The sequence below is a fragment of the Polypterus senegalus genome, chromosome 5 (assembly GCF_016835505.1).
Source record: "Polypterus senegalus isolate Bchr_013 chromosome 5, ASM1683550v1, whole genome shotgun sequence".
In the NCBI taxonomy this organism is placed as follows: domain Eukaryota; kingdom Metazoa; phylum Chordata; class Cladistia; order Polypteriformes; family Polypteridae; genus Polypterus; species Polypterus senegalus.
Window position 1 is genome coordinate 103,779,250 of NC_053158.1, and position 15,526 is coordinate 103,794,775.

At 38.1% G+C, this 15,526-nt stretch overlaps 1 protein-coding gene across 7 annotated transcripts in view; it reads right to left on the reverse strand.

Moving 5' to 3' along the window:
- LOC120529409 (myosin VIIA and Rab interacting protein) overlaps positions 1-15,526 on the reverse strand; it is a 544,611-nt gene that overhangs the window by 234,412 nt on the left and 294,673 nt on the right. For all 7 annotated transcript variants that reach the window (XM_039753183.1, XM_039753185.1, XM_039753187.1 and 4 more), the window contains one exon: positions 6,951-7,087. In XM_039753183.1, coding sequence (XP_039609117.1) covers positions 6,951-7,087 — 137 coding nt within the window. The remainder of the gene's footprint in view (positions 1-6,950; positions 7,088-15,526) is intronic.

A 15,526-nucleotide genomic window follows, 5' to 3' on the forward strand; every position in this document is an offset into this window, starting at 1 on the left:
CATTAAGCGCAAGTGCACAAACCACAAAGTCCCCAAAAGTCCAGGCCTCTCACTCAATGCCTTCTCTCTCTTCAGGCAGCCTCCTTGCCTCCTCCAAGACCTTGTCCTTCCTTCTCTCCCGACTCCAGCCATTGTATGGAGGGAGGCGGCCCCTTTTATAATCACCTGGAAGTGCTCCAGGTGCATTCCGATAATCTTCCTCCGGCACTCCCCAGTGTGATGGAAGTGCCGGCTGTGTACACGGAAGCATTCTGGGTGTCCCTAATTCTCTTTCAAACAAAAGTTCTGGCCCCACATGGTCTGGGGGAGGCGTAAGCCCTTCTCCGGTCCTCTGGGGCGTCCCGGCCAGGTCGCCTCCCCAGCCACCTGTGACAATGCCCCTCCACCAGTGAAGACCCGTCAGGTGGAGCGGCACGTCCCATGAGTGCAGATTACCCCCCGAAGTGGGTCCTACTCCTGAAGCTCCGGGGCCCGGTCCTGCAAAACAAAGAATAGAAATAGGGGCAGAGACGCTGCCTGGACACCATCACCTGGAGTCCTGTTGTGCCTCGCATAGGCAGAGCATCCCCCTCCTACCAGCACCCCGGGGCCTACTCCTTCGGTACCCCTTCCGGTTTCCCATTGATAGTTTTCACCTTTCTGAATGTGTAGCCTTCAACTACGAGTAGATCTGCACCTTTGTTGCTCTTCACATATTCCAGAGCCATTTGAACTAAATTATCTACGAACACGTTTATTTGCTGGGCTCAATTGATGTCGCCGTTTTGAAGCTCGCCTTTATTTACACGCGCCTTTATTCACCGTACCCAATTGAGGTTGCCGTTTTGAAGCTCGCCTTTTTGTGCGCGCCCTTGTTAAATAGAAAATATAAGTCAGACACACTTCTGGTTCTTCCTTACTCTTTCGATTGCCACAAAGCAACCTGCAAGATTGGACAACATGTGGTGGAACTACTTTCGTCACCAGCATCTGTGTTGAAATCACTGGCGACACCAATTCTAAAAGGAACTGCACTTTTCAGTGCAAACAACCCAACTGCCCTTCTCATGGCAACAAAATTCAAAGTCCACCTTGAGTGGCAAACAAAGACTACTTTGAGTAGCAATCGTGCCTCGAGTACAAAAAATTAAAATGAAAAGAAACGAACTTGAGGAGAGAGAAGAAAGGTTGAGAAGAGATCGTGAGAGGAACGACAGTGTCGTGAAAACAAGACAGACTGAACGGAGTCAGAGACTCTCAAAGCAAGGTCAAAGACGTCGACACCAGTTGGCAAAGGAGACCAAGAGTCACCGTGAAGAAAGGCTGGCCAGGCAACGTGAAATAAGTCAGTGAAATATTTCCAGAGAAAGCGAAAACCAACGTCTACAGAGGATGGAACGACAAAATCGTACACGTAGACGGTCAACGGCAACAACGATTAACGATGCAACGTGAAAGTGACCAACGACGTTAAGCTAATGAAACCGACCAGGAGAGAAATGTTAGGCTTCAAATTCGACATTCTATGTATCAAATGTCAAGACAACCACAACCTGAACTTGAATATATTGCACTTCGCCCATTCAATGAAAATGATGTTCCTGAACATTATTGTGGAGCAATGACAGAAATATGTCAATATTGTCAATCAACCAACTTTAAATCGGAAAGACCAAGTGATGGCAATTTTACATCTTGCTGCCATAAAGGAAAAGTCCAACTTCCACTGTTGCATGATTATCCAGAAGTGATGAAACAATTGATAACAAATACCCATGAACATTCCAAAAATTTCAAAGACAACATATGTTCATACAACAGTGCTCTTGCTTTTGCATCAATGGGAGCGCAAGTTGAACACGTAGCGGGACGGGGACCATACTGCTACAAAATACATGGACAAATCTATCATAAAACCTCGACTTTGCACCACCTAACGGTGAACCAAGAAAATTTTCTCAAATATATATTTTGGATGCAGAACAAGCACTACAACAACGCATGGGAATTTTAGAGAATGCTGGCTGTTTACCATCCATAATGGAAATTCTTGGTAACATTTTGAACGAAATAAATCCATATGCAAAAGCATACAAAATGATGAGAGATTTTGAGCAGGAAGAGATTAACAGAGCCAGGGAGGAAAGGAGACCAGAACGAGAAGTTTACATGTGGATCCACCGAGATAAGGCAAATGATCAAAGACGTTACAACGCTTCTACAACAAATGAAATAGCAATTGTATTTCTAAGCAACGATGGTGAACCCCCATTTGAAAGAGATATTTGTGTCCACCCAAAGAATGCACCAATGCAAAATATATCAATCTTAAGTCAGCACTGTGATCCCATGACTTACCCAATTTAGTTTCCATATGGGGACAAATGATGGATAAGTGGAGCGAAATTAGTAGGTGCTGTCAAGTGAGAAAACTTGACGCATCTCCAATATTATGCTTACCGATTGGCGACTCGAAATGAGTTCAAACCTATCTTCAGTGCTGGAAAACTATTCCAACAGTACGTGGTGGATGCGTATTGCAAGATAGAAGCTAATCAAATTCACTTCCATAGATCAAATCAAGCTCAACTCAGGAGCGATCTCTACTCTGGTTTAATGGACCACGTAAATAATCTTATAGAGAACGAAGGTGTAAAGCCTGGTACTATCTGTATTTTGCCTTCAACATTTCAAGGAAGCCTTAGAGCTCATCAGCAGAACTTCCAAGACGCTATGACCATCGTATGCAAGCACGGTGGACCTGATGTATTTATGACTATGACCATGAATCCAAAGTGTCGTGAAGTAATGGAAAACTTGAAGCCTGGAGAAAGACCAGAGGATAGACCTGATCTCGTTGCATGTAGTTTCAAGGAGAAACTTGCAGCACTACAGCATGGCTTATTTATGAACAAAGTACTTGGAGTGGTGATCGCTCATGTTTATGTAATAGAATTTCAAAAATGTGGTTTGCCACATTGCCGCCACTTGCTTTTTCTCAGACTTGACGATAAACCAAGAACTGTTGAAATTATTGACAAGATGGTATGTTGTGAAATTCCAGATCCGGTCAAAAACCCAAGATTGTATGAAATCGTCAAGGCGACTATGGTTCATGGCCCTTGTGGACAATTGGACATGACAAGCCCATGCATGAATGAAGAAAAAATATGTTCCAAACAATATCCAAAAGATTTCAGTGAGGAAACCAAGCCGAACGTTGATGTTACCCAGTTTATCGCAGGAGAAACGATGGTAGAAAGATTAAAGTTGGAAAGTTCACAGTGGATAACCGCTGGATCGTTCCATATAATAGGTACCTAACCCTAAAGTACAACGCACATATTAATGTAGAAATTTGTGCAAGCATTAAAAGTGTAAAATACTTATTCAAATATGTTTAAAAAGGACATGATCGAGCTAAAATAAAATTCGATTCATAGGAAACACAACTTCACTGGGACGAACCTTCAAGGTTCCTCGACAGCAGATACATAAGTGCACCTGAAGCTATGTGGAGAATACGAGAAAATAAAATGCACCAACAGTCACACACAGTAATTCGACTTGCAGTACATCTGCCAAACCAACAAAGAGTAGTATTTCATGAAGGTAATGAAGTTGAAACTCTTGAAAGAGAGGCAGGATGCAGAACCACATTGACAGCGTGGTTTGAATTGAATCAAACAAATGAGTCTGCACGGCAATACCTGTAACAAGACATACCAAGTCACTTTGTGTTCAATACAAAAACAACTTCATGTACTCCAAGAAAGAGGGGCCACAACAATGTTATTAGCAGAATGTACTCTGTCAGTCCTTCTGATATGGAGAGATACTAAAGGCTGCTCCGTCTGCATGCAAGAGGTGCCCAGAGCTTCGATGATGTAAAAAGTGTTGACAGATTTGTTTACAATACGTTCAAAGAAGCAGCCCAAGCGAGAGGCCTGTTAAGAGACGATGCTGAATGGGAAAGATGTTTGACGGAAGCCGAACTCTTCCATATGCCAAGCAAGCTCAGAGAGCTGTTTGGAATTATATGTGCATTGTGTCATCCAGCAGACCCAGCGACATTATGGGAGAAGCACAAAGATGCAATGACAGAAGACTTCATGCGAAGTCATCCTGCACCTGAAACGATCAGCTTGCTCTAATTAAGATTCTCAAAATTCATAACACAAGTTGTGCTGACAAAGGATTACCTGTTCCAACTATGGTGTCGACACCTGACATTCCAATCTTTGACATTCATGAAGAGGCCAGGTTAGGCAAAGAATTGGTTGCCCAGTTAAACCCAGAACAACTTAACGCATACCAATAAATTATCACTGCTGTTGAAAACCCACAATCACGTGAAAGGTGCTTCTTCCTTGAACGTCCTGCAGGAAGTGGAAAGTCGTTCACATACAACGCTTTGGTACGTATCTTGAGAGGAAAAGGAATCCACTACAAATGTGTAGCTTTGACTGGTATCGCAGCGGAACTCTTGCATGATGGAGCTACCATACACTCTACATTTGGGGTGCCATTTAAAATCACTGAGACTTCGACCTCAAATATAACAGCAAGATCGTTCAAAGGACGAAGTCTTATTAACACTCAAGTGATTATATGGGACGAGTGCACAATGGCGTCGGGACATTTGTTAGCACTGATTGATAGATTGCTCAAAGACTTGATGAACACACCTGACACTCCATTTGGAGAAAAGGTAGTGGTTTTGGGTGGACATTTCTGCCAGACACTTCCTGTTGTAAAAAGAGGCAACAGAGCTGCAATCATTGGAGCCTGTATTAAAAGAAGCCCATTATGGCAATATTTCAAAACAATTTAATTTCATACAAATATGCGAACAGATCCTGACCAACAGGCCTTTGCCGATTGGCTTCTAAAACTTGGAAACGGTCAACTGTTGAACAGTGACAACTTAAGTACTGAAACTGTTGAAATTCCTGAACAATGTGTAGTTACGGGAGACTTAATTGATGAAGTATTTGGAAAGACAATTAAGTTAGACCAACCAGAAAGATTCAAGGACACAGCTATTCTATGTCCTAAGAATAAAGACACCTTGATATTGAACAATCAAGTACTTGGACGTTTAGAAGGCAAAGCCAAAACATACTTCAGCATAGATGAAATAAAAGTCACACAGAGTGGCGATGACTACCCAATTGAATTTTTAAATTGTCTAACTCCGTCAGGATTTCCACTACACAAGTTGACACTGAAAGTTGGAGCAATTGTTATGTTGCTTAGAAACCTGAATACGAAAAAAGGACTATGCAATGGAACACATTTAATTATAACTAGAATGCTTCAGCATGTGCTTGAAGCAAAAATTGTTACCTGAAAACGTGCAGGTGAAACTGTACTAATTCCAAGAATTGGCCTTGATATGATGGACGACTGTGAAATGCAATTTGATATGCACAGACGGCAGTTTCCCATACGACTAGTGTATGCGATAACTATAAACAAGTAACAGGGACAAACCCTCGAGGCTGTTGGAATATTACTTTCAGAACCAGTGTTTTCACATGGTCAATTGTATGTTGCCTTCTCCAGAGGCAAAGGCTTTAACAAAGTAAAGGTAAAGATTTTGAGCTCACAGACACAAGGCAAATTGCTTCCTGATGCACACAAATATTTCACAAAAAATATTGTACATCATGAGATTCTGGACACAGAACCTATGGAGACGTACCTTACTGACAACTTAGCCGATATTGATTGGGACAGTATTGATGACATAGTACTGTAGATGTCATGCAACATTTTGAAAATAAAGAACCTAGCATCCCAACATGGCAAGACTATAATTTTGAAGGTCTCGAAGACGATGTGGAAGACGCCGCTTATGATTAACCATCCATAAGTCGTGCGAAGACAACCAGAAATGCTCCTCCACCACCACATAATTACTATAAGGACAGTGATTCCGAGTAGGCCGTTCCTATTGAATCAATGTCCAAGGGATTTGTTTTGTAATTTTAATTACCTTATAAAAAAATCATAATGCTGTGCGACGAAGGGCCCAGTTCACGACTGACTGCTGCGTTTAAACAGGGAGCCCTTCACAGACAACTTTAACATGCGCAACGTAGTTGGGTGCACATGGCTAGTGTGTGTATATATATATATATATATATATATATATATATATATATAAAACAACTAATTTGACTGCTATTCAAAAATATAGGATGAAAATAGTAACCTATTGTTATTGTAACCAATAATGAAATATAAACTGCAAATCCTCAGATTTAGTAAAAACAATTTTATTGGTTCTTTTAAAAATAACAAATAAAACTGAAGGACAGCATAACTCTCAAAATTCTCATCTAAATTACAGCTAGTTACGAAAGAGATATTCTTTCATGAAAAATTTTATAAATTTTACCTGTTCATTATGAAGCAAAAAACAATTACTGACCAAATTTAATAATCAAATGTTCATAAAAACACTAAATGTGAAAATAAGTTGTATTAATCAAAATGTGAACAGATGTCTTAAACATACCTATGTAAAAATGAACACACAGAACGGAAAAAACAAAAATTCCAGTTATCATGTAAAGTTTGTATTAAATTTAATCTTCTTGGTTAATATGGAACCATCTTAGCAATAAACAGTGCATTTTTGCTGTGGCAATTCCCAAGAAAGCCCTATATTAATAATAGGTAATCACAGATATAGAAGATGGTCTGTAAATAATTATTTAAGATAATTACACAAGTTATTTCAGGATTAAATTACACAATATACGATGTAAGAAAGCTGAAGTGCAGATATTTTTTTTTTTTGCACAGCAAAAATGACAAGAGCAACCTGACCTTCCAACAAAAAATTACTTAAGGTGTTGAATTTGCTTTGTTATAAAATACAAAGAGCGAGCAAAAAAGTAATATTTGGCAAATGATCATGGGAGTCTAGGGACATAGTAGAGATATAGATGACGAGTTACCTGTAACATCTGACAAAATTCCTCTTTCTGACAGATACTTTTTGTATAATGTCTTCAACACTTTTGCACTTCCAAACCTTTTGAATCGACTTTTCACATTATTATAATACCATTCCAAAGACTGTGTTCTCAGGAGTCTGTAAAGTAAAATAAATAAATAAACAAATAAATAAATAAATGGGTGTATAGATGGCTAATCTGTCACATTTTACAAATTACCTTAAATGCATACAATGCATAAATACATTGATTAAAACTGTCTCAAACTTTTTTCCTTTCAGATCTGCAACAAGTTAAGATAGAACATATGGCTAAAAACAGGTGACACTTTGAATCATGTAGATATTATTTACGTCTGTCACTTTGTAGATAGCTGCAAAGAAGTTATTAACTTTTAAACAATTCTCCAATGGCCATCATAAATACAGTAATGAACATTTTTGGGATATAGAAAGATATTAGATATGGCAGTCTCTCTCTCTCTCTCAACTATTACATTTAGTTTGCTTATATCAGTTTGCTTACAAAATAAATGCTATGTTATTATTCTTCAAGAAACATTACTCAAAAATGTCCGAAAGCTTCTCATTAAAATAGAAGAAAAGACAAGTGATATACATATTAACATTTTTGAACTAATTAGATTAAAAGTCAGTTTCACTGCTTAAAGCATATTCATTTACACAGAAAGATTTAGGTGTACATATTTAAGATTAAGATTTTAGGATTTTTCTTATTAATTACAAGAGCTGCATTAACAATTTATACTGCTGAAACATTTAATTCCCATTATTCTTCAGTTCATGTTAATAACCAGGCAGAATTTAAATATAGCACCAGTAAAACTATACGTATTTTAGATTGAGGTACACATTTGCTTACAAATTCACTATGGTGCCCACTCTAGGCTCGTGCTAGGATAGGCACTGGTCCTCATGAGTCTAAACTTGATAAAACAAAGTTTCATCATGGATGAATAGCTATCTTGAGAAATTTTGACTCAATAAATAATCTTCTGCTTTATTATCTAGTTAAACACACACAAAAACATGCTTTTAGGGACATGCAACTCTACACATAACAAAAGAAAAAAACAAGTATGCAACAGTCACTAGAGAGGCCTGAAAATTTGACTTGATTAATTTTGTGTCATATATTATGCATTTTGTATCTAGTTATTTAATAATCCCCAATAATTTAACAAAATCCCTTGAAAACCCACAAATAAAAATTTTTTGTATTGTTAAAAGGCCTGATCCATGCTTAAAATCAACTGTCTATAGTACATGCCTATAGCTTTAATAGCTGATGTTGCCACCTTTGGAAGAAAACAGACTTGTTTGTATTTCTTGTATCTGTCTATCAAACTCATTCTTTAACTAGAAGAGTTTTGTTGCTCCTTCCTTGGAGAACATCTTAAACTGTATTTTGTTTAAAGGTCATCTAGTTTTTACTGTCTACTTGAAGACCACCCCCCCAATCCCACAGAATTTTCTGTTGAGTTAAATTATTTGTTTTGACTCTGCCATTCTATAACCTCTGCCATTTATTTATTTTTGATCCATTGTTTTGTAGATTTGCTGTCCTCTTACTAAATCCATTATAGTTCATCTTCAGCTTTTTGACAATTCTCCTCATATTCTTCTCAAAAACAATATCTCAAGTAAATTAATTCAGACCAGGAGACATTTAAAAAGCATTTCATTCCTAGAGATGAATACAGGGAGTGCAGAATTATTAGGCAAGTTGTATTTTTGAGGATTAATTTTAATATGGAACAAACACAATGCTATCAGTCAATCCAAAATGTTAATAAACCTGAAACCTGAATGTTTCACAACGGAAATGTGAGTGTGAACATCATCAGGGGAATACATATGTGCGCACAATTATTAGGCAACTATTAGTGTGCAGATTTATTATGCAACTAAAGGAAAAATGAAAAATTTCCCATCTCACTTGTTTATTTTCATCTGTTATAGTGAGAATGATAAACAAACACCTCAAAATTTACAAATAAACATCTCTGACATTTCAAAAAAAATAAATCAATCCATCAATGACCAATATAGCCACCCTTCTTTCCAATAACAGTCATAAGCCTTTCCATTCATGGAGTCTGTCAGTTTCTTGATCTGTTGACGATCAGCTTTTTGTGGAGCAGTGACTACAGCCTCCCAGACACTCTTCAGAGAGGTGTATTGTTTTTCTCCCCCGTAAATCTAGCGTTTAAGAAGTGCCCACAAGTTCTCGATAGGGTTTAGGTCAGATGAGGAAGGGGGGCCATGTCATTATTCCTCCATCTTTAAGGCCTTTACTGGCTGGCCACGCAGTGGAGAACTTCGATGCAAGTGATGGAGCATTGGCCTGCATAAAAATCATGGTCTTCTTCCTGTATCACTGTTTGAAGAAAGTGTCTTCGAAAAACTGGCAGTAGGTTTGGGAGTTGATTTTGAGTTCATCTTTAATGCAAAAAGGTCCAACTAGCTCATCTTTAAAAATACCAGCTCATACCAGTACCCCACCTCCACGTTGGAGTGGAGCTCTGTGCCCATTACTGATCCACAGGTCCATCCATCTGGTCCACCAAGAGTCACTCTCATCTCATCGGTCCATAAAGCCATTGAAAAAAATCTGTCTTCAGATATTTCTTGGCCCAGTTTTGACGTTTCAACTTATGTTTCTTGTTCAGTGGTGGTTGGGTTTCAGCCCTCCTTACCTTGGCCATGTCTTTGAGCACTGAACACCTTGTACTTCTGGGCACTCCAGTTAGGCTGCAGCTCTGGAATATGAAAGTACTGGAGGATAATGGGTTCCTGGTAGCTTCACGTTTGATTCTTCTCAAATCTTTGGCAGCTAATTTGCGTCTTTTGTTCTCAACATGTTTCTTGCGACCCTGTTGACTATTTGCAACAAAATGTTTGATGGTTCTGTGATCACACACCAATATCTTAGCAATTCCAAAAGTGCTGCATCCCTCTGAAAGACTTTTTACAATTTTGACTTTTCAGAGTGAGTTAAATCTCTTTTTTGGCCCATTTTGCCTGAGGAAAACTAGCTGCCTAATAATTCTGCACACCATGATATAGGGTGTTGATCTCCTTAGGCCACACCCTCCCTCATTACACAAATACACATCACCTGACGTGCTTAAATCCAATAAGCATTCAAGTTAATACAGCTTGGAGTTGGAATATACGCATTAAAAATGATGATATGGTCAAAATACTCACTTGCCTAATAATTGTGCACACAGTGTATATCACAATGTCTGAACAAAAAAAAAAAACAAAATAAAGACTTTCCTATTCTCAACAACTAAGGAATTCAAGGTCTAAGCCAGTGCTGCAAAGACCATGTGCTCAGTTTTTTAATATAAAGTTTATCATATTCAATAGAATATATATAGAATTGTTTATATCTATGTAGTTAGCGAATGTCCCCCAAATCCGCACTCTGTATGTATATAGTTAATTTATAATGTTTTTTCCTTCTTGTTGTGAGGTGTTAGTGCTGCCTTTTGGGAAACCCTCAGATGTGGTGTGCACATTAAAGGGGTAAGACGGGGTGTCCAAGCTCTGTCTTCCTAACTCTACTGTACTTTTTTTTTTTTAAACTTGACATTTAGGATAGATCGGATTTTGTTTTCAAGTCTATGTAATTAATTTATATTCTAAATAGTAACTTGGATCATCAACACATATGACTGTTGCTCCACCCTATTTCAGCATCCGTTGGGTATTGTAATGGTATAGCTTCAGCTTTCTCTTGTTTAAATGGTTTCCCATTTTAAAATTATATGACTTTTAATAAGAAATCTTTAATTTGGGTAGAATTTAAAGAAGAGGATGTTTTCCTATGTGACATAACTGCCACCCCCAGCCTGTTTCATTTTGTTTTATACAAGGAATAAAGTATCAGACTTGTCAGACTGATGTCTGCCTTTTTCTTTTGACATCACACACAACACTGAACAGAAATCAAAAGCAGTCTGTTACAATTATGTACATCAAAAGGTCCATATTACTTTAAGAGCTTAGAAAAGCTCGTAACCATCCAACTGAATAAACAATGTCTTTTCACTGCACAGGATACTAAGACTGCACTGAAAATCTTTGGAACTGTAGTGATGCACATCTACCCAAGTTCACAAGACCTGGGGCCTCATGTATAACGCTGTGCGTAGAACTCGCACTATAACATGGTGTAAGCACATAAGCCGAAATGTGCTTACGCACAGAAAAATCCAGATGCAGGAATCTGTGCGTACTCCAACTTCCACGTTCTCCCGCTACATAAATCGTGATCAGCATGAAAAGTAACGCTCGTGCACGCGCTTTATGTAACGCCCCAACTCCTCCCAGAATTACGCCTCTTTGAATATGCAAATGAATATAAATTGCCCTTAAGCTCAGCCTTCTGTGAAAAGACAATGGGAAAATAATATAAGAATTTCAGCGAATACGAAGTGGAGGCAAGGGAAAAACATACTATTTGTTCAAATAAACCGTGGTATAATCAACAAAAGGAAGTTGATCGAGTGACATAGCGTGTTGGAGAAACTTGAAAGCTCACATTCACAAAATCACACAGTGCCAGAAATAAAAGTCGTCACATATCAAAGTCGTCGTGAAAAGGCGAGTTGTAGCCCACTGTCTGAGTGTCATATGAAAGCTTATTAGGGTACAGAGAAAAAAGGCACACAGTGGGGAAAAAGCACGAAATGTCAACTTCAATCTCGACATTTCCACTTTAATCACGTAGTTTATTTTGTCATTAAAGTAGAACATCATAAACTATATCTTAAAATCGTTTAATTAACCAGTTTCTCAAATCACATCGTAATTAAAGTAGCATGTTAAATGCTTTGTTTTGTATTTGATCTTCTATGTGCTCTGTGTGTGAATCACTACTTGCTTCTTAAACCGGCTCTCTTCCTCCAACTGGACACAGAATCCATTACATTCGTGATATTACAGCTCTCTGAATAACTAAAATACTGAGATGTATATGTGATATCATTTTTATGATAATAGGAGTTAAAGCACGTTATTAAACATGGGTTTCGCGGCGCAGTGATTGTGTACGACCTTCGATGAAATAATTTATGGCAGCAGTACTCAGGGCAGCTCTAGGCTTGTGGTGGCACTGGGCAGAGGAAGAATCGGTGGCTCTTTCGCCTGCCAATGTCAGTAAGGTAGTTTATGCACGGTGGATGGCCACGTCCTTTGTCGATGTGTTTTTAGCTGTGTTATTTTCTCTTTCTGTTTTACATTCAATATATATTGGCGTAGCCGCTACTGCAGTCCTTGCTTTTTTTCCCCCCCAAATACCCAATCACCACACAATCAGCTCTGTAATAGAAGTTAAGCCATCTGTAAGCTTAGAGCGGCGATTCTTCAAAACGTTTAAGGAACATTGAAATATCTTCGTAGTACATGTTTAATTATTCTATCCTTCACGACACTTCCAGTGAAGAATATAGATTTAAATGAAGTTAAAGTTTTATCTGTATAATATAATAAACATATTTTGCTGCATTTTACCTTAAAAATGATATCGTCATCATATGTAAACACGTGCTTAATAAAGGCTCAGGTTGTGCGATATTATAACTGTAGTGCAAGTTTACAGTGGGGTGAATGTACTTATAAGTACAAACAGTTCTACAAGGAGCAATTGATTAAGTGCGTTTAAAGTTCTTGGGATGAAACTGTTTCTGAACCACGAGGTCCGTACAGGAAAGGCTTTGAAACATTTTGCCGTGGCTGAGACAGCTTGTCCTTGAAGCTGTATACCGATAATTCTCATTCTGATCAGCTGCTGCTGTGATTCACACTCAGATACAGTGATATAAATACTCCAAGTGGTGCAGTGAGAGCAATATGGAAAAAGATGATCCGCTGTGGCAACTCCTAACAGGAGGAGCTGAAAGAAGAAGAAGAAGAAGGTGCAGTGAGAGTAACAACTCTAAAGCAGTTATGGTATTTGGAATACTATGGCTATTCCCTGGACCATTATATTGTTACAAGTTAATTACAATCAGATGCGTTACACTAGTAAACAATATGCAGTTAGTTTCAGTGTATTTATAAAGCCGCGTCAGGAAAATAATGAGTAACCACACAGGAACAGTACCTGTGCTTTGATGCTGGGTGCCACCAGTCTGCAAAACCGAGCGGAGAACCTGCGTATGACAAGGTATGAGGTACCGTGGAAAAGTGTGTGGCTTTACGCCAAGTGTAGGTTTTATACATCGCGATTTGAACGTGGAAAAGTTCTTACGCAACATTTCTGTGCATACTCACCGTTTATACATAAGGCCCCTGGTCCTATGTGACTACCCCCTTTTCGTCAATTTAAAGGGATATACCTCTGGAGTAAGACGTTTCTATAATGAAAACATCAAGCTTAATGCAGTACAGTGATTACACAATCAATCCAGTAATCCAATATGTTTAATATAAGTGTCACAGAAAACTTTACTTTAAATTATTACAAATGCACTAGAGCACAAAATATTGGGTTGGAGTGCCTCCCTGTATTGCAGACGTCTTGACCATTGAACAAGGGGGATAGGCTGGTTTTCAATACAAAAGCACAAAATGATGTACTTTACACATTCTGAGGATTCCACTAGATAACGGGCATATGTATTATTTAATACGCATAGTGCAAGACTTTTTTCCCCCATGGACACTGTTCACTTCAGTTGGACAGCACAGTTCGTCATTACATTTCATCATAAACATTTTTCTCTCATTATGGATGGAAATGTGAGATTAAAGGAACACTCCACCCAAAAATGACTTTTTATATATGTTAGATACTCCATGTAGTTTGTAGTGATGTTTGAGAAAACAAGTACAGTAGATGGGATGTACCTGACCACAATTTTGATTGCCTCAGAAAAATGTCCAAATGCTTGTATGGATGAGAAATTTCAGAGTTTGAGTTTTAATGAACTTTTCTGAAAACATTTTCACTTTGTCATTATGGGTCATTGAGTGTAGATTGATGGGCAAAAATGGCAAATATATCCATTTAAAATTAAATCTGCAAAACAAAGTGATGAAATGCAAACTATGTCATTGAACATTCTGTTGATATTTGTCATATAAAGTAAAATTAAACCAGTAAGAATTTTTGACAGACCAGACAGAGCCTTCAAAATTACATAATTGGAAGTTCGCACTTATTGTAAATGACTAAGAAAACGGTTTGTTAAAAAAGCACTAGTAACTACTAGTCCATTCATAGTCATAAAGGAAGGCAGTAGCTTGCAGGTGCTTACTTAGTGAATCTGCTAATGAGGAGCTGACTCCTGTATTTCATTCAACTCCAGGCAAAAATCATGTTTTCTGACCTTCCTCAAACTGTGGCATAAACAATATTTAACAATTGAAGAAAACATGTATAATTGTGGTATATTTTTAACTTCACTTTTACAATCATACTTAATACTCTTATATTTTTTAAACAAAACCACTTTTAAAGTGGTACACAATTTGGAGTGAAGTCAAATGAACCAGTAGCTTAATTTTACACCTATGTGTTACACAGCAGAGCATTAAACATCCACTAGAGAAGCAAAATAAAGCGTTAACAACACATATTGCACACAGCTCCCACTATATTTCTGATAAAATATAAAACAGACATTACTGAGGCCTTTTCATTTTTTCAGAGGCATGCCATATGTTAAAAAGAGAGAGAGTGAGAGTGAAATGAATGAAATTATGAGTTCAACACAAGATACCACTCATCTTTGGATAGGCAGACTGGCTGTTGTGAAAAACTACAGACACCTTGCAGTCAACAGGTTATGATCTAAATGCCTTGATTATAAAACATGCTATATTTAGTAATTTATACGCTGATGTAATCTGTGAGCATAAATTTAAAAATTATATTTACACAATACTAAATTATTTTGCTTGGTAATAAAATAAAATAACTAAAACCCACATGTGCACAAGTGTTACAGAAAAGCACAGTGATTTTTTTTCTTAAAAACAATGTATTTAACAAGGTAAAATGAGGATAGATGTGGAATAGAAACATATGGAGAATAGCTTGAGGTTATAAAAATGAGACAGACACAGAATGACACAAAGTTAAATTAAAACAAAAAATGGATACTCAAAAATGTATATATATTCATCCCAGTTATTATTACTCTTTTTAAGTATGGGTTTTAAGAATAGAACGTGCATCCTGGAGAGATTGGAAGATGTTTTATTACCCAGCTGGGACACCAATACAACAACGCAGACAAAGTGGCCAGCAGGACAGGAAAATACCTTTGTACCTGACTGGTATGATTTAATAAATGGACAAGTGGAAGCTGAGAGTAGGGAGCTGTTCTATCCCACATTATCCAGGTTGCAGTGGTCCTTATATGGCAACCCAATCGGGACAACTGCAGGGGTGCTTGGGAGATGGACTGCAGGGGTGCTTGGGAGATGGAGTCCCTACGTGCCAATGAGGGTGCAGTTGGGGGAGGACCTCTCTACTTTCTTCATGGCTCAGAAGTGCTTCCAGGAAGATATGGCATGGCACTGGAAGTACTCCCA